Raw genomic sequence first — 27,305 nt, 5'->3', positions numbered from 1 at the left:
TTTGTTACAAAAACACAAAAAACCCCACAAACACAGAAAACTCCAAAACCCAAGGTGGGGGGAATGGCATTACCTTACAAGGACAAAGAACATGAGAGAGGACAAAGACAACAAATGGAAAATAAATGAACCAGAGGTAACTCACTTAGCATACCAAGACAGATGAAATACTAAGACTTCGAGGGGAAACAAAGAAAGTAACTCCATTTACACCACAGAACACATAAAAAAATCAGGAACTTGTGGCACTGAGTACTTCTGGAAATGTGGTTGAAGGTGACGCTGAAAAACTGGAAGATTTACTGAAAGTATGTTTAAGAAGTACCTGGGCCCTTGGATCTCCCACAATCCACAGGGCTAGGTGATGCCCCCACCCCAGAGGTAACTGAAGGTTTATTATCTGGAGAGGGTCACAAAAAGAGTCATTCTTTGGACTGGAGAACACATGGCTCACTTAAGGATGAGAATATCATATTGAAAACAAGGGTTTAAGTACAGTTAACACACTGGAAGAATATTCACAAACCTAGTGGTTTAAAGAATGAATATTATTATTTTATTATTTTGTAGTAATAGATTCTGTAGTATAGAAATCCAACATGGATCCCACAAAGCTAACATTAGTGCTTTAGTAGAGCTGGGTTGCTTTCTGGAGGCTCTAGAGGAGATACCACTTCCTTACCTTTTTCCAGATTCCAGGAGCCACCCGCATTCCCTGGGCATGGCCCCATTCTCCATCTTCAAAACCAACAGACTTGCATCTGTGACCACATTTTCCTCATTCTCTCCCATTTCCTCTTCCATGTTTAAGAACCCTTGTGAATAAACTGTCCCTGCCCAGACAATTCAGAAATATCTTCCCAGCTCAAAATCCCAACCTAATCACATTTGCAAAGTCCCTTTTGCTATATAAGGTAACAGATTCACAGATTTCAAGGATGAGAATGTGAACATCTTTGGGGGGGGGGCACAATTCTGTCTACTACATCAACAACCTTCTTCCATTAGGTTCCCAAAACACTGGCTGCTAGGATGATCTACTTCATGCATGATTTATGAAAAGACTTTTCTGGGGATTCCGACAAGCCGAAGAGTAAAGACTTAAAAAGACTGAAATTAGGAAGATCGGCAGGGGAAGAAAGGGATAAAGAAAGGAGGGGTAATCAGAAGGGGGAGTGAAGCATGAGAGACTATGGACTATGAGAAATGAAAAAGGGAAAAAGGGAAAGTGTAAAAAGGGAAAATGTAAATTTATAGTCAGAACTTTTGTTCTAACTTTTACTGTCCTAATAAAGACATCCACCATACAGAGGGAATGAAAAAGTGGTTTTTAGCATAGTTTTCTTGCTTTTAGTCTTGGCCCAGAAAAAAAGAAGCATGAGAGACTATGGACTCTGAGAAACACTGAGGGCTTCAGGGGGGAGGGGGGTGGGGGAATGGGTTAGACTGGTGATGGGTAGTAAGGAGGGCATGTATTGCATGGTGCACTGGGTGTTATACGCAACTAATGAAGCATCAAACTTTACATCAAAAACCAGGGATGTACTGTATGGTGACTAACACAATATAATAAAAAAACATTAAAAAAAAAAGACTGAAATTGAAAATGTTCTCAAATGAAAATGCCCCTGCAGTTACCTATCCTACATCATCAATTTCCATTCCATATGTTCTTTCAATTGTCACCTCATTTCTACTCAAAACTCAGTGCAAAACTGCTTTGAAGCATATTTTGCTATTCCCACAGCCTTCCCCCCACTTCCTTCACGAGTATAATTTCGTTTAATCACACTTTTGTTACCATTCCAGAGAAACCTCTTCTCTGGATCATTAACATACTCCCCATTGCCAAACTCAACGGTCAATGGTCATCTTAGTAAATTTCTGAGAACATTTGAAACAACTGATGGCTGGCTTTTTCTTGAAAAGCCCTCTTGCCTTCCCATTTTCTTGGTTTTCCTTATTCTCTTGCTCAGTCTCATTTGTAGAGCCTTCTCTTTGCTATCACCTATGAATATTGGAGTTCCCAGGGCTCAATTTCTTATGTCTTTTCTTATCAATATATATCAAATGTATAAGCTGTTGATGCCCAAATTTATACCACTGTCTCTCTCTGAACTCCAGTCCGTATTGTCACAGTTGGAAGGCAAATTTAATGTGTTCAAAAGCTAGCTTTTGATTTTCTCTCTCAAACTTGCTTCTAATATTCCTCATCTCAACAAATGGCACCATCATTCCTATGATTGTTAGGCACTAAACCTAGCGGTCTTCTTTGATGCTTTTCTTTCTTCCACATTCTACAATCACTTTATAAATAAATCCTGTGTGTGGTTTGTACCTTCCAAATATAGTCCAAATGTGACCTTCTCACCACCTTCATTATTACCAAGCCCAGTCCAACCATCAGGGTCTCCCACCTGGAATACTTGAATGTCTTTGAAACCTTCATCTCTGCTTCTATTTATATACCCCAAAATACCTTCTCTACATCTGACAAGGTCCTTTCAAATGTAAATAAGACTATGTCATTTCCTCTACAATCACTTTATAAATAAATCCTGTGTGTGGTTTGTACCTTCCAAATATAGTCCAAATGTGACCTTCTCACCACCTTCATTATTACCAAGCCCAGTCCAACCATCAGGGTCTCCCACCTGGAATACTTGAATGTCTTTGAAACCTTCATCTCTGCTTCTATTTATATACCCCAAAATACCTTCTCTACATCTGACAAGGTCCTTTCAAATGTAAATAAGACTATGTCATTTCCTCTGTCTCGAACATTTCATGGCTTCAAGTGGCAGTTAGAAAAAAAAATCCTTTTACCTCATTTTAGAAGATTGTATGATTTGAGTACTGGCATCAGCTATACAGGACACCTTCTTATTCATCTTGTTATAACAAGCCAAGAAGGTCTCTGCTTTGGATACCCTTTCTCCCTGGGATTTCTTTCTACAGATCTTTTATATTCATTCAGGTCTCTCATTTTATTCAGATCTCTGTTTGGATATTTTGCTGGCCAACCTCTCCAAAACAGTATCCCCCATCAGTCCAGCTAAATTTTATTTTTTTCTTGGCATTTCATAGCAAAGACATTTCATTATATTTATGTGTTTGTCTTTTTCTCTGCTGCTATAAGTTATTTGAGGATAGGAACTTTTTTTGTTCATTTTTTTATCCCCAGTGCTTAGACTGCTTGATACATGGAATATTTTTTGAATTAATAAATTATTGCAATCCAAGATGAACCATGAAGGTGTCTTCCAGCTTGCAAGTTTCAAGAAAGAGAAGGATAAGCTATTTTATTCATTATAACAGTGTTATGAAGGTCAATAATGGTTTGGAATGCAAGATACCTAGATAATCTGCTTCACATATTTAAATGTGATCATACACATTAAGCATACAACAAAATATTACAGACTAGGTGCCTTAAACAATAGAAAATTATTTTTCACAATTCTTGAGGCCCTAAGTCTGAGATCAAGGTGCTGGAAAGGTTGGTATCTGCTGAGACCTCTCTCCTTGACTTGTAGATGGCTGATAAACTGTCTTCTTTTTTTAATTTTTTATTTAAATTCAATTAGCCAACATATAGTACATCATTAGTTTCAGATGTAATGTTCAATAATTCATCAGTTGCATATAACACCCAGTGCTCATCACATCACATGCCCTCCTTAATACCCATCACCAAATTACCCCATGCCCCCACCCACCTTCCCTCCAGCAACCCTCAACTTGTTTCCTATAGTTAAGAGTCTCTCATAGTTTTTCTCCCTCTCTGATGACTTCCTAGTTTTCCCTCCCTTCCCCTATGATCCTCTGTGCTATTTTTTATAATCCATATGAGTGAAACCATATAATAATTGTCTTTCTCTGATTGACTTATTTTGCTCAGCATAATACACTCCAGTTCCATCCATGTTGATGTATATGGTAAGTATTCATCCTTTCTGATGGCTGAGTAATAGTCCATCGTGTGTGTGTGTGTATGTGTGTGTATGCGTGTGTGTGGGTGTATCTTTATCCATTCATCTATTGATGAACATCTCGGCTCTTTCCACAGTTTGGCTATTGTGGACATGGCTACTATGAACATTGGGGTGCAGGTGCCCCTTCGGATCAATAAATTTGTATCTTTGGGGTAAATACCTAGTAACTGCTGGGTTATAAGGTAGCTCTATTTTTAACTTCTTGAGGGACCTCCATACTGTTTTCCAGAGTGGCTGAACCAGCTTGCATTCCTTCCAAGAGTGTAAGAGGATTCCCCTTTCTCTGCATCCTTGCCAACATTTGTTGTTTCCTGACTTGTTAATTTTAGCCATTCTGACTGGAGTGGGGTGGTATCTCATTGTGGTTTTGAGTTGTATTTCCCTAATGCTGAATAATGAGGAACATTTTTTTCATGTGTCTGTTGGCCATTTGTATGTCTTTTTTGGAGAAATGTCTGTTCATGTCTTCTGCCCATTTCTTGACTGGATTATTTGTTTCTTGGGTGTTGAGTTTGATAAGTTCTTTATAGATCTTGGATGCCAGCCATTTATCTGATATGTCATTTGCAAATATCTTCTCCCATTCCGTAGGTTGCCTTTTAGTTTTGTTGACTGTTTCNAGTGGGGTGGTATCTCATTGTGGTTTTGAGTTGTATTTCCCTAATGCTGAATAATGAGGAACATTTTTTTCATGTGTCTGTTGGCCATTTGTATGTCTTTTTTGGAGAAATGTCTGTTCATGTCTTCTGCCCATTTCTTGACTGGATTATTTGTTTCTTGGGTGTTGAGTTTGATAAGTTCTTTATAGATCTTGGATGCCAGCCATTTATCTGATATGTCATTTGCAAATATCTTCTCCCATTCCGTAGGTTGCCTTTTAGTTTTGTTGACTGTTTCCTTTGCCGTGCAGAAGCTTTTTATCTTGTTGAAGTCCCCATAGTTCATTTTTGCTTTTGTTTCCCTTGCCTTTAGAGACATGTCTAGCAAGAAGTTGCCATGGCTGAGGTCGAAGAGGTTGCTGCCTGTGTTCTCCTCTAGGATTTTGATGGATTCCTGTCTCACATTTAGATCTTTCATCCATTTTGAGTTTATCTCTCTGTATGGAGTAAGAGAATGGTCCAGTTTCATTCTTCTATGTGTGGCTGGCCAGTTTTCCCAGCACTATTTATTGAAGAGACTGTCCTTTTTCCATTGGATATTCTTTCCTGCTTTGTTGAAGATTAGTTGAACATAGGGTTGAGGGTCCATTTCTGGGTTCTCTATTGTGTTCCATTAACCTATGTGTCTGTTTTTTTGCCAGTACTATACTGTCTTGATGATTACACTCCCTGTGTCTTTACATGCTCTTCCCTCTCTGTGCCACGGTGTCCTAATCTCCTCTTTTTATAAGGACATGAATTAGATTGGATTAGGGCCCATCTCAATGACCTCATTAACATTAATTACCTCTTTAAAAAGCCTATCTCCAAATATAGTCTTATTTTGAGGTACTGAAGGTTAGGACTACAATACATAGATTTTTGGGGAATGCAATTCACCTCATAACAGAGTGGTATTCAGTAGCTATTTGTATTATACCAAGCTCTGTAAGTTTGAGCTGAGAAGTATGGCTTAAAGGCCTTCTTTTTTAAGTATGTTTTTCCTCAGTCAGCCTGCCATAATTCTGTCGGTAGCAATTTATTCTCTTAAACCTTTCCTTTCTCTCCTGAGATTTTGCTTTAGTACTGCTAAGAGGCCTGGGTGGGATGACAGTGGGAGGTACCACAGCTCATCTCCTTGTTACTTGATAAGCTAGGCTGATCAGTCATTTCTTAAAACCATGAGAACAAGACACAGGAAACATAGATTTTGAAGAGAAAAAAGTCTGGGACAGCGTGAGCGCACTAGTCCCCAGAGGAAAGGGGAATGAACAAAGTGAAAGAAAGACAATTTGTCTATTAGCCATTTGCTTGGGTTGGTGATAGTTTCACCAATAACTACTTCTTCCAACATGGCTAACAGTGATTTTGCAGCACTGGGACTAAGTCTCAGAAATGGTGGGTATATACCGAATTACTGAATACATTAAGTTCACCAATATTGAAGAACAATCAACATATATAAGAGGCTCTGCCTTAGCAACTGACTTGAGTCTAACAGTTAACTCCACAGGGAGTTACAGGATTTGAGAACTGTCTGTCCATTTGAAACTGAGCTTCCTAAATCTCATGAAATGATACTCTTGTGCTCATGCAATTGAATAGTTGACTAAACTATATTTTCTTCTTGATTTAACATACTAACCATTGTTTATCATTAATATTTTAGTTTTCACTTATTTGGTCCAATATTTATTACCATTATCCTCAGTTGGTAAAGAAATTTTTTTTCAAATCATTTTTAAATATGCCATTTTGACAAACTCGGACCAAGTGTTTCCTTTGCTTATTACTGCTGTATTTACAAAACAAAAACTTAAACAAGATCCCTCTGTAAATAACCCAGAATTCACTAATTTCTTTCAGGGGTGTGCTCTTTTTGTATTAAAATTCATCACTATGGTTCATAAGTATTCTCAGACTGTAGGTTCCAAGACCAATAGTGAGGGTTTAAATTGACCTTTCAATGTACTGACATTCAAAAATAAGATAATGCCCATCAACTACACTACCCATAGGGCAAAAAAGAGACATACTATCACAGCCAAAATCTCCTGATTTGTTAATAGTTATGGCTATGAATCAGTGAAAGAATGCCAGCCTGCTCCATGCAGTTAGCTTTCCCACTGAAGTCATTTGCAGGGAACCATAGGGATTGTGACTGCACTGCAGAGGAAATCCCAATGTACACATGGCAGTTAAGGCACAAGTACTTCTACAGAAACTTAATGATGAGCAAAACCCAGAGTATGCGGTATGGAGATCAGAGTGCACTTGGATAAACAACACTCTGGTTTTTTATAAAAATATATAAGTTCCACTACCCCATTTCCCAAATGCCTCCATTTCCACACACCTGATTTTCCTAGATTGCATTCCTCCTCCACAGCGCAGAGACCTCAGCTCATTGTGGATTTTGCATGGAGACCAGTGTTCTACAACCCAGGAATACTGATTGCATTCACTGTAGCATGGGACTGCCTCATGCACCTATAAAGAAGAGGAAAGGAAAAAAAAATTATGTGGAACTATCCAAGTTATATAAAAAGAGCCTATCTTTTAGTAATGCCTGATGAACATAACCCAAGAACTATACTCTGGCTAAAACAGCCAAATTACACTCCCAAAAAGCAAGATGTATTTGGCTTCTCTGAAATTACTGACTTGCCTAAAGAAACATACGGGGGAAATCAACTAAGACATGATGGTATGCCTTCACAGAGGAGAACAAAGGACAGTCATTTCCTACTACCGAGAATAGGAATTCCATTACCATTTCATTTCCTCAAAGACCTCACACAGCATCTATTAGATGGTCCAGCTCTCAATTATATGGCATACTGTATTCTCAGATGTACTTTAAGATATCAATTGAAACAAATATATGTAAGGAAGATTTACTCTTGAATATAAGAGGTCCTTAGAATGCATAAGAAAAGTGGTATTATTTGCACCGGAAATTTCTTTTTATGCTCCCAAATGATCAATGCTAACACGTAATCATTTAGCCTCCTGGGTATTGTGGCTTCCTATGAATTCAGCTATTTGTAGGATGTTTTCAGAGCATAGCTATAACACACACACACACACACACACAGAGAGAGAGAGAGAGAGAGAGAGAGAGAGAGAGAGAGAGAAGACAAACACCGCTAGACTGTTAGAGGCTGGGCATGATTACTGACTATGAATATTTACAAATTTATGGTAAAAACAATGATTACAGTAAATGAATTCTTAGGTTACTTCCCATGCACTTGTTTGTGATGACTTTTTTCCTGAAATTGTATCCCATTGGGTAGTCAATTGAGTTTGCCTCCCTTTTTAAAACTGAACTTAAAATGCATTACTCAATATAGAGCACAGTGCTCTCCCTCAGTAAGAAAATGTTTCATTGCATGATAGGTTACTCTAGGTCACAAAGATGGCTCTAGTATGGCATGCTGATGAAGACTGATTCAACCTATTACCAAAATAGTTAATTAATGCTTTTCCGTTTAAATAAGAACTTAAGCTCGAGTTCTTTTCTCCCACTGTCTTTCTAATTCCCCAAAATTGTAAATGATGACTAGGCAGTGCTATACAAACAGAACCATTACTTGCAGGTTCCCACTAAATGCGAGGGAAAGCAGTATGTAATGGGATAATCAGAAAACAAGATTGGAGCACTGTCAGCATGTTAGATGGAAATCAAATGAGAAAAGGTTATTTGTGAGACTACATCTTAGGAATCACAAATAATGTTAGAAACTATTTTTAACCGTGGGGTTCTATTTGGCTCTCTCATGTAAAGGACACAAGGAAAAGGAAAACCACAAAGTGAAAAATATGTGAGGGCCGAATGAAAGGAGATGGGAAAATAGAAGTGGAAATGAGCATAGGAAAGTAAGGAATTAAGTAATAAAAAAAAAAAAAGCACATTTCATGCTGTGAATGCTGCCAAGAATGGAATGAAAGGTTTTGGAAGCAGAACCTACATTAGAATAAGGAGGTAATAACTTGTAAGGGAGAAAAGACTGCCCGACTCCTAGCATGGTAGAGGTAAGAGAAAAATCTATAAAAATGGAAAGACATGACCCCAATGGAATAGACACCTGGAAAGTGAGCTGATGACAGCTGAGGGTTTAGCCAACTCCACTCTATCACAAAAATGAAGACTGAACTGAATTTGTGGGCTCGTTGTGTAAACTTTTCAACATGTATCAGATAATTTAAATAAAGTTCTTTGGCTTTCATATGAGATACATGAAAATCTGCCAAAGCACTTTGTACAAACAGAGAGTAGATGGAAATATTAATTAAAGAAGTATTTTCCCATACCTCATGTGTGAATTTGAGAGCAAACGGATGGAATATCTTGAGAGGGACCTATTTTTTCTAAAGCTATCAATACTAAGCAGAGCTTACATTTCTACCCTACTCCTACATAAAGCCCAAAGACAGAAAAATGAAAACCTGTGTAGTTGCATGTTGCTTTGATATACACATTTGAATGTCTGATTGTATATTTGATTGACTATTTTTACTCTTGATGCTTTGCAATCTACACCTAAGCCGAGTAGCTAACCTCAGTGAAAAGCTGTTGGAAGGTAGGGAGCATATCTATGTAGGAAGATGTTGACCCACCCTTTTAACTAATGGGTAAAAAAATAGTACCACTTAAAAAAAGATTCACATGGATGTACTTGATTTTTTGCTATTTCAATATCGCTCATACTGTTATTTCTAGCTGATAAACCCCTACCCTTCCTTCAAAGCCCAAGTAAACCCCACCACTTCCACACAGCTTTTCCCATGACTCCTAGTTGACGTGTTTTTGGTACTCAGTGACAGTCTCAGTTTTAAGCCGACTTGTAGCCAAATTACAACATCAGGATGCACATGTACAGGGGTTGAGACAGTGCTGGTGGTTAGAACCTCATTGTGTGTTGCTGGGGGAGCAGACACATTTAACTCTTAACCCTTTCCTATTTCTCACACTATTTTAGCTCTTTTTCTCACCTTGGTCTTAAAGTCTACTTTTTACTTTATATAATAAGTCTACTTTTTACTTTAAATAAAACTGAGAAAATAAGCTCAAGAAACACAATTTGTATTTTCACACCTAAGGATGCTTCTAGCCCTAACCAAAGTCAGAACTGGACAAGCAGCATTTGTGTAGGTGACTTCTTAAAAACTCTTGAGTCTTAGGCAGGTGGAAACTAAGTTTCCATGATTTCTATGATGTCTGTATTTCACAAGACATGGGGGATGGAGTGGGTTTATTAAGTACTGGCTGAATCGAAAGGGGTCCAAGTTGCTAAATGACCTTCACACAATTCTCTAGCAAACACAGGCCCCAAACAGAACGTGTAAGGGTTATTTTACAAAGCCCAAAGGACAGTAAGAGGAAGCCAAACCAAAAACCTTTTCTTTCCATTATGGGGCTGGGGTGAAGAAGAGCGATCGCTATGTCATCAAAAGGTGCTGCTTGATGATTTCATTATGGGAAAGAAAGGCTGTTCCTTAAGAATTGTGAGAACTGTTTCCTTAGAGTCCTTGTCCATTAGGCATGGAATCTTAGAGAGAGGATTGAAAACAACCAAAAGAGGCAAAAAGTGCAGCAGGCATTCAAGAATAAAAATTAACTACCCAGCTGGCCAATTTCTTCTGTCAGTCCTTTATGTTCTGGCTATTTCATATTGCTATTTAGTTGGTGCTTATTACAGTTTTATAATGGAAATATGTTAAAGCATGGACTTTATCAAGGAATCGTATGGAAATGTTCTGAAGGAGAGAAATGAGCCATGGGAAAGTTAAATGAAAATCATTCCTAAATGGCACAAATTAGGAAGAAAATAACAGGGTTTAATAGGACCGTAGACGCTAAAAATGCCACTGAAAAATCTAAATCCTTGGAGAGAGGCAACATTTCATTCTCTTAGTAATGAGTTCTATTTATTACTTCTTCAGTGGGGAATTGTGTTTTTATAATTTTGCTAGTTACAGAGTCATATCATAAACTCATTCATTGAGTCAGTCTTTTAATATTTATTAAGTAAGTCTCTGCTTATTGTAATTGATCATTTTAATTAAGTACTATTTTCTGATACTCGTCTCCAACTATAGACAGACTTCCTTGGCATAAACTCGAAAGCAGGGTCTCTCTGGAGTCAGCAGATGTCATTACTGCATATCAGAATCCTAGGGTTCAAGGGCTCAAATAAAGCAAACAAACTACCCACAATAAAAATAAAAATAAAGGAAAACTCATGACTTCCAATTTTCTGTAGTAAAAACTTTGCTCCAGTGAAGTTGCCAGTCAACAAACATACAGAAATCTTCAGGCTGGAGACTTCCATGCTAGGCACTGCAGTTACTTAGTAGAACTTGACAATTAGTTCAAAACCCCATCTAGGACCAGAAATTCCTACAAATCCAAGCCAGGGTCTGTACCATTGTAACGTGAGAGGAAGTGGTCTTCTGGGAGTGGTGAGTATCAATAAAGCTCTATGGGTTCCATTCTCCCCCAAATGTTGTGAGATTTTAACATAAGATATACAAAGTCTAGGGAGAGTCTAGGACCCTCATCTCTTAATTCAAAGAACTTTCCCACCAGCCCTTCTCTACTTGTCTGTTTCCTCTCTTTCCTCCTCCAGGGTTCACAATTTCCCTTCAGAAGGGTCCTCTATACTATACCCTCTCTCAACTTAACCAAATTTTGCCCCCTTATCTCATTCAGTCAGCCACAAATTTATGCACTCTGCCATTATGAATGACTGGAAAGTATCACATTTACCCAAATAAACTTTTGCTTCCATTTGTGTTAATTATGCATTCATACCTGTCTGTACTCAATGTAATACATGTGGTGCTAAAGTTCAGTCCTCATGCAACTGCACCCACATGCTTTACAATGTGCCCATCACTGGCCGCTGGTTATTGATGACACCATATAATGCTGTGTAGAACTTTATAGATTATATAAGATATTTCATGTCTCAGGTCTCAATCATCAGGACCATTTGAGTTATACAAGGTTAGCAGAATCCCTATTTCTAGGTAAAAATAAATAAAACTTGAAGATGCTCAGTTAGTCATTCATGGAGGATGAATGACTAGGCTGGTGCTCAAACTGAGATGAATTTAGAATTCTAGTCTGCTGATGCAAACAGTGTGTGGATTTTGCCTGGTTAGCTTGTTTGGGCACATTGCCATGCTCTGACAGTATCTTTTCAATGAGGAAGATAATGCTAATATTTACAAATTCCTAGAAAGGGAAAACCAAGAACAGCATTTTCAAAGATGTCTGTATACTAGATGATGACTTTTACTATATATACACACACACATATATATACATATATATATATATATATATATATATATATATATATATAAATGCACAAGCAATTCCTCCCAAGGCTTCCAGGTACGGAGTCTCTTTTCATAATTTCAAAAAACCAGAAGTATCTCAGAAAACCAACTTCCATTTTTAAAGCAAGAACAGGCCTGAGACTTTTAGATGGTTGCAATTCTTTGCGTGAATGAGGGGTTAAAAAATTCCACAACTGCTTTAAATTGGTATCTGTGGGAAAACCATCAAGCCTATCGTTTGTGCAATGTGTTGCTCAAGGCAGCATTGGAGTCAGGCTTTTTCCTGGAAGTCATGAATAAAGCGATCCATACTTGCGAGGTGGGCAACTGTCAGTTCCAGCCTCAATGTTCAAGTCCTTAGACTTGGCTGTCTTCCTCTTCCAAGACATTTTCTCACGGTAGCTTCTCTAGCTACACAGCAGTTGAAAAGATTTCCTGAGCATGCCCTGAGCTTATCACTATGCCTGGTTTTTGAGATTCACCAGTGCTTTCAAATATGCATCATATGTTTTCTTTTCAGTTTTCATACTGAAAGATCTCAAAACAAACCTCATAATGGTGAATGAGTCTTATTTGCAAAATTTGGAGGCAAATTGTTGAGCTGTAAAGCCCGCGGGAAGTTTTTAGAAAAGTAATGGAGGTGGCTACATTCCTCATCCTCTAACAGAACAGCAGGTTCTGAGCTAGACGTACAGACGCTGATAACTGCAGCACTGTATCGAGGGGCCCGTAAATGCGTTCCCCTACCAAACCTTGTCTGTAGTCTCAGTGAATAATATAACCTCAGACATACTGCACCACCCCTCGTCAAATGAATGCAGGCAATGTTGTGATTAATGAAGTTTTAATTTAACTTGAAAGCACTGCTAAATTTGAAATTGCTCATTAGCAAGTTTCTCTATCCAGGCTGGCTAAGAGTGCAAGATCCTTACAACAAAAACTCAGGGAACTACTGCCTTTACATACCAAAAANACAAAAAAAAAAAAAAAAAAAAGACTAACAATGAGGCTATGCCTTAAAATCACATTACTGTTTCTATTTTGATAGAAGATATCTTGTACAGAATAGCCTTTTGCTAAAGTGAATATGGAAGAATATTTCTTACTGAGAACGTCTGAACTCCAGATTTTTTTTTTACCCCTTCATTTTTTAATGGTCTAAAGCACTTAACCCCTTACCTCCAGTCTGAATACCACTGATGATTTTTTAAGCACAGCATCATCAGAATCAAGATGAATATCCACTCACAGCTAAGCCAGCTCGGGCATTCACGCAGTCCTATTTTCCTCCTCACAGTGGGGATAGGGGTGGAGATTGGTATGGGTACAAAGGCTGAATAAGTAGGGCCCCAAGTCATGCATATACTTCCTCCCCTTCCCCATGTCTCCTGCCTCCTTCGAGGATATTACACATGGCCTGAACTTTACAGAGGGTATTCAATGTTGGGGACCCACCAAGTCCTCATGTAAAAGACCGTGGTTAAAGCTCAGTTATCTGTGCTAACGGAGTTTAGATTATTTGTAGGCAAACAAATAACAATTCCTTAGTTTTTTTTTTTAATCCATCATACTATATTTCCTTGGTAACAGATTTACATTTCTTTTTTTTTTTAATTTTATTTATTTATTTGACAGAGATAGAGACAGCCAGCGAGAGACGGAACACAAGCAGGGGGAGTGGGAGAGGAAGAAGCAGGCTTCCAGCAGAGGAGCCAGATGTGGGGCTCGATCCCATAATGCCGGGATCATGCCCTGAGCCGAAGGCAGAGGCTTAACGACTACACCACCCAGGCGCCCCCAGATTTACATTTCTTATTGTGCATGATTGAAGTGACCATGAAACCAGTGTCTTAAAGTGAACTGCATGGTAATAGACAGTCAGAAAAAGGGATGATTGTGGAGATCCTACACAGTGTATGACATTCTACAGTAAAGCACACACACGCGCACACACACACACACACACACACACACACACACACACACGGGCACTGATCGGACTCCCTCTGCACCTGATATGTGGTACAGAACTGAGGGAACATATTGACGTAGACAAGCTAGGGCAAGTTGAAATATAAAGCCCACACTCTGTACCTCAGCACTACGTAAACAAGCATAAAAGATAGAATAAGAGGGGGAAACTCACTCCAGAGTTGGACTGACTTTTCCCACACCCTGGGAGATGCCATCCACTGCCATGTTGTGTTATGATAAGAAATCAGATGGGATTTTGTAGATTGCTCTTAGCATGCCAGGGACTATTGTCATGGTGGTCCACTGGATTTTCATAGAACAGGTTGCAGTTATCAGTCACACTGAAGTGGAGGGAAAACACCACCTCCCCATGCCGATATCATGCGTACTTCCAGAAAACTCTGGAAGAGTTGAACTAATAGCCCTTCAGAAAAGAGGTTATGAATGAACCTTCAGGACATTATGTGAAATAAGCTAATTACAGAAGGACTAATACTACATGAGTCCACTTATATGAGGTATCTCAAATGGTCAACTCACTGAAGCAAAGACTAGAATGGTGGTTGTCAGGGGCTGAGGGAGAGGGAAACGGGGAGATGTTAAATAATGGGTATAAAATTTCAATTATGCAAGATGGATAAATTCTAGAGCCCTGCATACAACACTGTGCTTATGGATAACAAATACTGTACTATAAACTGAAACATTTTTTGAGAGGTTGGATCTCATATTAAGTATTTTTACCACAATAAAAATTTATTAAAAATTTTAAAAAGAGGTGTGTGTCTCAAAGTGTTAGATTGCACCATGGAAACCTGACTAGAGAAAAAAAACAACATGTCTGCCCTTACTATATATGAGATACTGTATAGGAGTCTGGTGCAAAGATACGATAAATAGATGGATAGATGGATGGAGAGAAAGACAGAGAAAGTGAGTGAGTTTGTCACTTATCTGGGTCATAGAATATGACCACCAGAAATCAGGGAAGAAAAGCGGCTTTCATTCTCTATAGACAAGAGTCTGAAATGGAAACTCCTGCCTTCTGGCAGGTAATAAAAGTTTTACAAGTTAGAGGCATAAAATAGAGATGAACAGATCTCAGTTTTTAGAAACAGATATCCTATGGATATCTAAATCAGAAGGGTATATGGTACTGTTTAGGGTTTATCAGGAAAGGGAGGAGGAGTTTGGCCTGAGGCTTGCAACGCATTATCTAAGTGTCAAACAGAAGTGAAAGCTTGGGGGAAAGTCTTTAGTTTCCTTATTGGCCTTTGCTGGGACAGAATCTTGTACAGGTAGCCTCCCACTTACTCTCAGTAGTTGAGACCATCATGCTATCCCTATACTCTAGGATACATGCAACTGTTTCTCCACTCACTAAATGCAAGAAGCCTATGAAAACGTGCCTAGGAAATCAATATAATTTGGATGATAAAAAATGTTATTGTATAAAGAAACAGTTTCGTCTAAGTTGCACACCCCTTAGGCAAGAAAAATCCTATGTTTCCGTGGCCAGATGCTCAAATACAAATGCATAAAGAATAGCCCTAGTTAGGATAATCTAATAGGAACTACTTTGGATGAGAGATTTGGTAATCAGGCAAACAAACCAAAATGTAAATATAATTCTCATAAAATGTACACAGGGGCCCCAGTACATAGGAGATGAAGCCTGGAGACTGCAACTAGCTGGGGTAAGTAAATGGGAAAATGTGATTAGGTAGAATTTTATTTGTAGACAATGGGAGCCAGTAAAATTTCTGAGCTTTATTATCAAGAGACATATTCCAAATAAAATTTGGGGAACATTAGTCACCTCAAACAGGAGGGAGATGAAAGTGCAGGAGAGCTCTGAGCCAGGCAGAAGTGGCAGCAGTCCCAGTGGGAAGGTAGAGTTTGGGAATAATGATCTTCGTAACTGTTATTTCCACAAAGCTTTCAACAGGACGAGGAAGAAGGGACACCAGGATTTGGAAGTGAAAATGAAAGAGACAACCCAAACATCAGTGCTACTTTTTGAAATCATTTAAGATTAGTGTATTCTAGAATGTAGGGACACATGAAAGCTTCCTCTTTTCACCAAGAGAATTGTGAAGAAAAAGACAAGGCATCAGTTTCCCAAAAGCCCTAAATTCCAGGGAGTATTGCTAATGAGCAGAACAGCAGAAACTCTCGGGTATTTGCCCAGAAAACTTTTCATGACATATTTACCATCTTATTTTGTCTTAAGTTGGCTTAGTCGGGATAAATCTGATGCTGTGTATGATCTGAAAAGCAACCTGGTCTTTGGAAGGTTTGCTCAGAACTTAACCAATACTCACAGTAGGCAAGCACAAAACTGACTTCCAGCACCACGAGCAAGAGGAAAGCCTCATAATTGGTGTTGCACATGCAATGAGAGCTCCAGGCCCATCAGGCTATAGTCTTTTAATCATTACCACCAATAAACCTTACTCTGAAATGTATCAGAGTTCTCATATAGCATTATTTCAAAGTCAATCCGAAAGTCAAAGAGAACAAAAGGAGCCATCAAAAACTTAAATAAAAAAAAATAAAGAAAATGATGGTCATTTTTCTGTTTAGTAAAACCAATTTAAAAAGAAGGAACAGCATAAGAATTGCTGACTGCAGACTCCATTTCTAATTTGGCTAATTTCTAAATGATCCTATCATAACAGGCAGGAAGAGAGGCGATCACTGTATCTTTTTATCCAACAAAAAATACAATTATTAATTCCTTATAGGTTGGAGCCAGAGAAGAAAATAATTATAAAATGTCCCTAAAGAGACTTTTTGCACAAAGAGATTATGTGTGTGTACACACACACACACACACACACACACACACACACACACAGAGTGATCTTTTTCTTCTGTACATAAATGTATAAAGCAGCAGTTCTCAGACTGCATTGTGCTCTAACAGTTTTCCCTGTTAAATCCAAGGCCAGGCACAGCACAAAATGGGTTTTTAAAATATGAACTCTTAGTATGAGTCCTCCCATAACAAACCCAATATGTCGGGGACAAAGTTAAAGTGAAACATAGAGCCACACGTGATGTTTTATACCCAGGATAGCACAGCCTGACCTTTGCAGAACTGAGAGGCAAGATTGATTGGATAATGGAATCCCTGCCATTCACTTACATGGTGATAAATTGGGATCCTGGCTCCGATTTCCACCCCAGTTTCATCAGTCGGAGACTCTTATTAGGGACTAATTGGAAGCTGCTGCCTTATGGAATAAAGAGTATCTTGTTGCAAACACTCTTCCTCTGAGGCAGACAGTGAGGAAGAGAGAAGGACGGAGGCAGACCTTTTTGGTTCTTCATGAAAGAAAAACAGATGATTGCTGCAGGAAAATGATCGTTTAAGGAAGACCTTACCTGGCCTCCATTTTAGTAAAGTTTATTTTGACCAAAGGGAAGACAGCTGATGGTAAGGCAGAAATCATGTGTAACAAGGGCAAGTATTACTATATGCAACACAAATAATGGACCTATTCCTGGGTACTTGCAAAACACACGTTATTTGAAAAACCTGAGAGTGAAGGTCTGAAAATGTGCAACAGAATGATCAGTTAACCCATTTACAATAAAGTGGACATGTTTCTACAAAGTTGGCCCGGATAAACAGTTAAAACAGAAATACATCTGTGCGTGTGCAACCAACAGCAGCCTTTGTGGGACCTGTACTTAAGGATTCCCGAAATCATATTTTGTGCAAATAACCCTCTCTGCCCCACCAAAATAAATAATAGGGTATAAAGTTATTTTGTTTCCCTGGTTCATACTTTGTGCTAAATAGATGTATATTGGCATAAATATGAATGAGTGCAGAAATATTTCTCTAAGCATTCTTCCTGAAGAGCACACACCTAGACCAAACCAGGAAGCTAAAAGTTTTGCCCTCTTTAGAATTAATTTTACAGGAATTTTAATATTCCGCATTAATAATTCAAATCTAACTGCTTATAATTGTACTCTGGTCCCAAGATTTGGAAGTAGATATCCAAATGAATTCAGAGCCTTCTATATTTTTAGATTTATATGATTTCAAAATTCTCTCATTTCTAAATTTCTGATCTCTGAACACAGATGCTAGTAATGGGACCGTATTACCCCATTTCCCCATTCCAATTATGGATGTCTTGAATAAAGAAACATGCAAGCTTCTAAAAAGGATTGGCTTTGTCTTCCCGTGAAGGCAGGGGATATTTGAGATGGTCAGCACTCACCATGCTCGGCTCAAGTCAGACTCCGCTGGCATGAACGAGCCAGGCTCATAGTGAACTACTGGAGCTTTCAGAAGGTGGAGGTGATACCTTGCACATCTCTTGCATTGCACATAGCATCCGGCATGTGCAGGGCCCTTGACAGACTCAAAATAAATTCCTATTGAACTAAACTATAGGAAGTATAGGATTTATGGTTCTAGATCTGAGCTGGCATCTCACTTACGGAGTGGGGTCTTGTTAAAATATTCTTCCTTAGCAGGAATCACCCAGCTTTGGATTGATAAAATGGTCTTTGTAGAGCAATTCAGGGGAGCAGCATCAAGTATTTTCCTGGACTGGATTCCGGTTCTCCATTATTGAATTCTTTGGTGGGATCCTATTAAGTTAATAATGGGGTCCTCTTTGGGGGTGGCTTCATTTCACTCATGGAGGGATCCTTTATACTGTGTGAAAAATGATCTGTGGTGTAGTGATCAGAGAAGGAAGCTATGAGAAAGGGACTTTGTATCAAGTTCTGCCATTGATTTCCTGGCAGCTCACTTAAGGGACTCTCCGGGTCTACCTTTTCTTTTCATCTCCTGACTTTAATACTTACTTGCAAGAGAAGAACAATAATGATATAGGAGCTTTAGAGAGCTTGGGAGTTCACTGTAATAAGTACTATCTGCTTTGAGGAAGATGAGCATTGAAACATGGAAGTGAAGGAATTCTGAAGCTGAAAGTAAGCTACACGATCACCTAGTCCAACTACACCACTATCTTCATCAAAAACACACCTGTGTTTCCCCGTAGCTTAACCGAATAAACTTTGAATAGTTTCTAACATTGCAAGCTGTAAACCTGGGAGAGATGACAGAATGAAAGAGACAAATGCCTTAAAGTTTTATGCTTTCTCATCCTCCACAGCACTAATACATTGCTGAGAAAAAGATGTACAATCGGTGACAGCTAAGCCAGCAAAACAACTTCAGTCATTCCAAAAATAGCACTATTATTTCTGATAAAGACACAAGGGGTATTCACAATTCCATAGTGACATCAATTTTTGACGTTTCTTTTGAGCATGAAATGATTCCTCCTAAAAAGGTTAAATCTTTTTATAGCTGAGACATATAAAGTGCCCTAAACTGCAAGACTTGATTAAAAACTATTAACAATTTAGTGATCAATTACAAGCTAGAGTATAAGGCATTGATGAGGAATAGAATGAAGACAGAATGAATATAATGGGAACTATTCTTCATTAGAGATACGTGTTATCTGATAACAGCAGTTATAAATAGTTTAATAGCTGGAACTACATGTCTTGTACTAATTCACTCATGCATTAATTTATCAGATATTACTGATGTTTTACTACGTAAGACCGACCCACAGCTTCCTTTGACATCGGATAAATAAAGATGACACAAATCCTTTTCTTTTGCGTGTTGGTAAACTATGGCCCAAGAGCCAAATACGGCTTGCCACTTTTTCTTTTCTAAAAAATGAGATATAATTTACATATCCTAAAATTCTCTCTTTTAAAGTATACAGTTCAGTTGTTTAAAAAGCATTTGTAAATTTGTGAAATCATCACTACTACTTCTAATTCAATATTTTCATCACCTTGAAAAGATACCTTATAGTCACATTAGCAGTCACTATCCATTCTCTCTTTTCCCCTACTCCTGGCAACTAACCATTAATCTACTTTTTGCCTCTTTTTCTATGGTCTATTCTAGACACTTCTTATAAACTAAATCATATAATATGTGGCCTTTTGCATCCGATTACTTTCACTTAGCATAATATTTTCAAAGTTCATCCATGTTGCAGCATGAATAAGTGCTTCATTATTGTTTATGGCTGAGTAACATTAAACTGTATTGACAAACCAAATTTGTTTATCCATTTACGGATAGTTGATGGACATTTGGGTTGCTTTCTTCTGTTGGTTTTGAATAATCTTGCTATGAACATTTGCATACAAGTGTTTGCATTGGATATATGTTTTCAACCGTCTTGGCTATCCATCTAGGAGTAGAATGCCTGGGTCATGTGGAAACTGTTTATGCTTACCTGTTAACTTCCAAAAAGTTTTCCAAAGTGGCTGCAACATTTACATTTCCACTGGGAATGTACATGGATTATGATTACTCTATATCCAACACTTTTTATTGTCTTTTTGATTTTAATTATAGACATCTTAGTGGCTGGGAAGTGATATCTCATTGTGGTTTTGATTTGATTTCCCTGATGATTAATGATGTTTAGCATCTAAGCATCTTCTCCTGTGTTTATTGGCCATTTGTATGTCTTATTTGGAAAAATGTCTACTAAGGATCTGTACCCATTGATTAATTACTCTTCTTATTGTTGAGTTGTAAGATTTATGTTTCTTGATACTAAATCCTCATCAGATAGCTGATTTGCAACTACATTGTCTCATTCTGTGGGTTGTCTTTGCACTTTTTTGATGATGTACGTTGAATTACAAAAGCTGTTAGCTTTGATGAAATCCAATCTACCACTTCTTCCCTGTCATAGCTTGAGTTTCAGGTATCCATTGCCTAATCCAAGGTCACAAAGATTTACACTGATGTTTTCTTTTAAGAGTGTAATAGTTTTAGCCTTTACCCTTTGGTCTTTGGCCCATTTTTAATTAATTTTTCTGTGTATGAAATATACTTTCTTTTTTATTTGCATAGCTCCAATTTTTTTGTTGAAATATTAGACATTTAAATAATATAACGTGGCAACTGTGGAGACCAGCTTCCTCCCTCTCTCTCCAGTATTTGTTTTTGTTTTGTTATTGTTATTTATCGACTTTTTTGAACTAATTCTAGGAAGTCTGTGTTTATTATGCCTAACGATGTCTCTGTCTAATGATATGACACAGATTCCCTTTAATGCCTGGCACCAAAAAGGCTCCAGTCTTTGCGGAGGGTCTCTGCGTATGTTGGGGCACACATTTAACCATTCAGCCAGGCAATTTTCTGCTCACACAGAGCCTGAAGGTGAGCCCCAGGTGAGTCTTGTTAGGGCTTTCCTAAGTATGTGCATGACTATCTACAGGTCCACGGTCTTTTAACTCCCAGCAATATGTCAGAGTTTTTTCCAAACTCCTACGGACATCTTATTCCCTAGATTTTCCTTTTAAGCTTGTTGTTATTCTATTGTTTGCCCCAATTGTTAGCTACGGTCTCAGGTAGCTACAAGTTCAACAATTATCTCTGATGATTTTGGAGTAATGTTCCTAAGCTTTTCACACTGGGCCAGTTCAGAGCCGGGTCAGACAAAGACGGCGTTGTGAGTGGGTCTTCTTCCAGGGAGCCACCAGACAGTTAAATAATGACAATTCTTCAAGAACAGGACTTAGGGAGCTCCAATCTTGTTCAGCCCTCTTCAGTGGCTGCCAGACTGCTTATTATTATTATTTCTTATACTACGATTGTGGGCAGCTTCTTTTAAGAACACGTGCAGCTGGAGTTGTGAGCACTGATGTAAGACAATTTAAAATGTAATAAGTCTTTCTGTCCTGAGATTCAGCCATTTTTCTTGAATAAATGTTTCCCAGATTGCTACAGCTTTTGATTAATTTACAGAGTCCTGAGAAACGTTATTTGGACAATTTTTGCCAGTTTTCTTGTTGCTTTTATGCAGGAAAGGATTTTGGGAGAACTTTTCTATTTTCACTGACATTGCCTATTTCCTTAAATTTTACTGAGTCACAGGCACGCTCATTCATGTATGTCTTATCTATGACTGCTTTTGTGCTACTACTATGGCAGAGCTGAGGAGCTGGGGCGGAGATCTTAGTGCCTGCACAGTTATGTTTGCTTACCCTTTCTGTACATCTCAGTCCATTCTACAACATATTCTCTATGCTATAAACTGTATTACACTTCTAATCTTTTAGTTTTTCTATTGTCATTTTATGAACAAGTTTTGGGAGACATTTTCAAATGAGTGTCTTTTTTTGGTATGAATTTAAATAAAAATGAGATACACTACTCAAAGTAAAAGACTGGTTATTCAGAAAGAAATATGTCATAAACTTGGAGAAGGATGTACACATCTTCAACCTACAAAAAGGAAATGACTTTATGTCAACAAAATGAAACATCTGGGGTCAGTGAGCTTTAAAACAATACCCCAAGTTGCATGTACCATGTAGCATGGCATATAGCCCTGTTAGCAAAAAGTCATAATTTTTGCTCTGAGAAAAAGGTTTCTGTAGTCCTCTAAGAACACATCTTGACAGATCATTTTAACAATCTTGAAGTTAAATATGAGAATGTGAAATGAATCTTTAATTTTAGCAAATGCATCCTCTTCATAAATCGTTTGTATATGCCCAGAGCATGAAATGGGAGATGATCCTAAGACTATCATGCCATGACTGTATACACCATATGACCAGAAAAAAAACAATCTGTCCATTTTGATGATTCTTAGACACAACAGCTGGTATCACATCGTAAAATTTTTTGGATTTGAAATTCTGCTATCTAACCCCAATTAACAGAAGTTTGAGTAGGTCTGGAGTTGTACATTCTGTACCCTCCCCAGTGTACAGGATCCAAATTACCTAGCCATTTTATTTTTCATTGATAGTCCTTGTAAAACTTTGCCCAGGAAAAAAATCTGGGTTCTCCTGTGACTGACAAACCCACTTTCGGTGTACTTAGCTCCTGACTCTTAATGCATCCTAAATATCGCTCTAGTTTACTATACAGGTAGCCTCTGAAAACCTCACTGATGTTTTTATGTATTATATGACCAATAACATTTCAAACAAAATTGGGGTGGACAGGAATAGCATATGGATTTATAAAAACTATAAAGGAACTTGAGATTTATGTGAGGTATTGATGTAAACTTGAAAAAAGATAAATTCCTTTAAAAAACAAGAAGAGATTGAAAGAAAGACAGTTATTGATATGCTGAATGCTATCTGCTAAACATTTGGCAACCCTAAAATCAGCATCTCAGTAGGAAGCTATGTATGGAATTCTCAGTGCTAAGTTTGGAGTCAGATCATGCACAATGCCATCTAAAACACTCTGAAAGTACAGAGCAGATTTAATATCAGAAACCTTTCCAGAGCCTGATATATTCTGCTGGTTCTAAAATCTTAGAGCGTCATTTTCTTCATTTCATAAAATAAGCCAGGCATGACAAATTTAAGCAGATATAAATCAATTTTCTGGGTTTCTGAAATAGTCATTTTGCTGATGTAAAGGCATACATTTAAGAGCAACATCTAGGCAACTGACTCTCCTATGGGAAGATGTTTTTCTTCCCTGTGTGAACAATGTTTTGATCAGGATTTACAGAGAAAAAAAGCTGATTTGTGAAGGAATACATCAAAGCTTCTTTTCACTAAATGAAAACAGTAAAGATCAAAACAGATTGCAACACCAACCTGAGCCTTTGTAGAAGTCCATGTTGGCAGTGCATGACAAGCAAAAGGGAAAGAAAATTATATATGCATTAGTTGAGCTGCTATTATAATGCAAAATTGAAAAAAAAAAGTAGAAATCCTTTTCCCGGGTTATTCAAAATTAATGGTTTACATTTCAGCTAGAATTTGAATGTTTCCCTCCCAATTTTCAAGCAAAATGCTTCCTCTTAGTAACTATGAAACATGATTGTGTAGGATAAAGAACACACGGGTCTGAGAAAGTCGAACAGATTTTCCCCAGCAGTCTCCTGGCTAGGAGAGCTGAGTCTTAAGACCAAGGCTTAAGGAAATACACTAAACCTCTGAAGTTTGACCCAAACTTCCTTAGTATACCAGTTACTGCTTATCAATCATGGCAGAAAAAAATTATTTTTGAAAGATACAGCACACGTAAATCAGACTCTTAGAATGTGGTTTCCATGATACTTGTTCCTACTGCTCACTTTTTCCCCACCATGTATCTTTACTCCTTAATCTTAGCATAATTTTAATTTTGAACTTACTTAAGTGGCCAGTGACTGTCGTTTCTACAACTGGACTGTAAAACTGTATGCTCCCTAAGGGCAGAGCCACTATCATTTTTTGGTTGTTGTTCATCATTTTATTCTCAATGCTTATCCAGTGCCTGGCATCGAGTAGATATTTCAAAAATATTTGTAGAAAGATGAATGAATGTGGTCCCAAGGCAATATAAATTACAAATATTATGATATGTCTGAAAAATTATAACCTGACTCTAAATCAATTTTGAATTGAATCAATTTGAATTCAAGTTTTACTCTTTTATGTAATAGATCAGAAATCTTAACTTACACAATAATAGTTGCAAAGAAACTAAGTTGGGTAGGTCAATTAAACATCCATATACCTGGTATCTTGCAAATTCTAGTCACATTTGAATCAATTCATCATCATCACAATCTATAAGTAATGGTTGCTTACAACCAAAAGCCACTTCACAAATTTAGCAGATGGCTAGACTTACTATCACTATTTCAAAGCACTATTAAAATGGATTTGCTGGTTATAAATTATATAGGCTAGTCAAAAGAAGAATATCTTTGGCTTTAGATAGAAGTATAAAAACATTACAAGTGGTTAATGATAAGAAACTTAGGAAAATTCCTGTTATTAGAGAAATGTCTGTTTTGTGATATGATAGATATAACTAACTCAGAGTTAAGTGAAAAATGAACAATGTTCACACAATTATTTTATTGCACATTAGTATCACATCTATGGAAGTGGTTCATTTGCTTCAATAGTTAATAGTATTTTAATATTTAAATTAATATCACTATCAAATCTTGATGATTGGTGCTCATGGATTAGAATTTAGATCGATGAACAGAGAGACCTGGGTGTATTACTTGTCTTACTCCTGTGGTTGTGTCAACACCTTGAGTTTTTTTTTTTGACCTGTCCAGAACTTAGAATTAGTAGGGTTCTATGAATACAGCTCCGTAGTTCAAGGGCTGCTAAAACTATTCAATTTCAGTTAATTGTCCTTTTATAGAAAATATGTTAAATTTGTGTAAATAACCAATGCGTTATTAACAGTAAAGGCCAAGAATTCTCTCAATGAATAATAATGGGTAATTTCTTTTAATACAGTTGGTTAAATTTCTAAAGGGCAATAAATAACAGTAATCAAAATAACCTCTTTGTTATTCCTCAGGATTTCTACTCAAGTTTTCCAAAGCATTAATAATCATATCAGATTTGGGAATGTGACTGTACTTGATGAACTCAGTAATTTTCCAGAAATTACATATATTACTTTTTCTTTTTCCGTCTTTTAAAAAATCTTGGTACCACATTGATTTAATCTGTGGTTAAAATATATAATTTTTGGATACGATTAATCCCCTCTTCTTAATGCTCAAAATTCTTTAAGATACCTCAACCACTCTACCTCTGTATGCAGTCTTATGTTTTTTTTCCCCTTAGCTTTAGTCAAACTCCTTTTGACTCTTCTATTTTAAAATGCTACAATTGGGTAAACTGTAATGTGTCTAAACAGAAACTTCCTACCTTTCTCTCTGGACCAAATCCATTTTCATGCATCTAAATACTACTCTGTCTTTAAATCTCAGCTCAGGTCTTACTTTCTCTCCCTCTAAATTTCCCAAAATCTGTGCTTCCNGTGGAATGAGCTACAAGCAGAGACTTGGAGATAATTTTAGAGAAATGGGCAGGATGGGGTCACTATGGCTCAGTGGGTCATGAGGAGAACCACAGGTATGGTTCTCAGTGCAATGGGAGCTCCTGCAGTGTTTTGAGTAGACAGGTGAATTGGTTTGAACTTGTCTGATGTATGTGCTGTGGATCCCAATCTTAAAACAGACTCAGACTCTATCTAGGAACATAGAAGATAGAACTATATATATATATATATATATATATATATATATATATATATATATAAAGTTCTATCTTCTATGTTCCTAGATAGAGTCTGAGTCTGTTTTAAGATTGGGATCCACAGCACATACATCAGACAAGTTCAAACCAATTCACCTGTCTACTCAAAACACTGCAGGAGCTCCCATTGCACTGAGAACCATACCTGTGGTTCTCCTCATGACCCACTGAGCCATAGTGACCCCATCCTGCCCATTTCTCTAAAATTATCTCCAAGTCTCTGCTTGTAGCTCATTCCACTACAGTCACACAGACCTTCATGCTGTTCCTCAGACAAGAAAGTGAAAGCCTGCTTCTGAGTTTGTGTCCCTCCTGTCTCCTCTCCATTATAACATTCTTTAGGCTGCCACAGCTTCCCTTTGTCCATCATTCTTGGCTATGCTCTCATGTCACTATCTCAAAGAAATCTTCCCTGATTATTCTATCCCTCTACCCTTGCTTATTTTCTTCACACTACCCATCATTACCTGCAAGGATTTATTTATATGCTTACTTACTTGCAATCTCTTTCCTTCACTAGATTATAAGTTTCATTAAAGCAGAGCTTTTGGCTGTTTTGTCCTGAGCTGTATTCTAAGCCTATGGCAATAGGAGTTACTACATAATTATTGATTTCATGAATAATTACCCTATACCTTGTTATATATTAGGCACCTGGTATAATGTCTTAAGCATGGACTGAGAGGGTTGGTAACCAAAGATAAGAAAACTTGGTAAAAAGATACTTTGTAGATATATTGTATGTGCCAATGTGGTCAGTAAACTTAAATAGAGATAGGTGTTAGAACTCTATTTTCATGCAATATGATTTATTCATTACCTTAAATTACGTATCAATGACAGTTAATACACACTGTAATTAAGACAGCTTTCTAGGAGACAGGAACATATTTCCTTTTTATTTGCATGTGTGTTCCAGCACACACCACCTCTGAATTCCCACAAATAATGAATTTTCAGCCAGATGTATTAATATGAATGGAGAAAAATTGTATAGACATATAAATAATGAACACTGATGAAGATGTGAATTTGAAATATGAACTGTAAGTAAAAATGAGCTAATTTGTTATCAAATTTTATATATTAGGTATTTTCCATAGTGTTACCTGTATTTACTTTTTATAGACCCAAGCACCATAAAATTAAGTAAAATGCTAAAGAATATCTGAAACTGAGGGCTTCAGAGGGGCGGGGGGTGGGGGAATGGGATAGGCTGGTGATGAGTAGT

At 37.5% G+C, this 27,305-nt stretch overlaps 1 protein-coding gene across 1 annotated transcript in view; it reads right to left on the bottom strand.

Moving 5' to 3' along the window:
* The window catches only part of THSD7B (thrombospondin type 1 domain containing 7B), an 848,738-nt gene that overhangs the window by 91,988 nt on the left and 729,445 nt on the right, over positions 1 to 27,305 (bottom strand). The window contains 1 exon segment of the mRNA XM_034654492.1: positions 6,990 to 7,123. Within this exon segment, the coding sequence (XP_034510383.1) occupies positions 6,990 to 7,123 (134 nt within the window).

The sequence above is a fragment of the Ailuropoda melanoleuca genome, chromosome 2 (assembly GCF_002007445.2).
Source record: "Ailuropoda melanoleuca isolate Jingjing chromosome 2, ASM200744v2, whole genome shotgun sequence".
Lineage (NCBI taxonomy): Eukaryota > Metazoa > Chordata > Mammalia > Carnivora > Ursidae > Ailuropoda > Ailuropoda melanoleuca.
The sequence above is the reverse complement of the archived record's forward strand: the minus strand, read 5'-3'. Positions and strand labels throughout refer to the sequence as shown.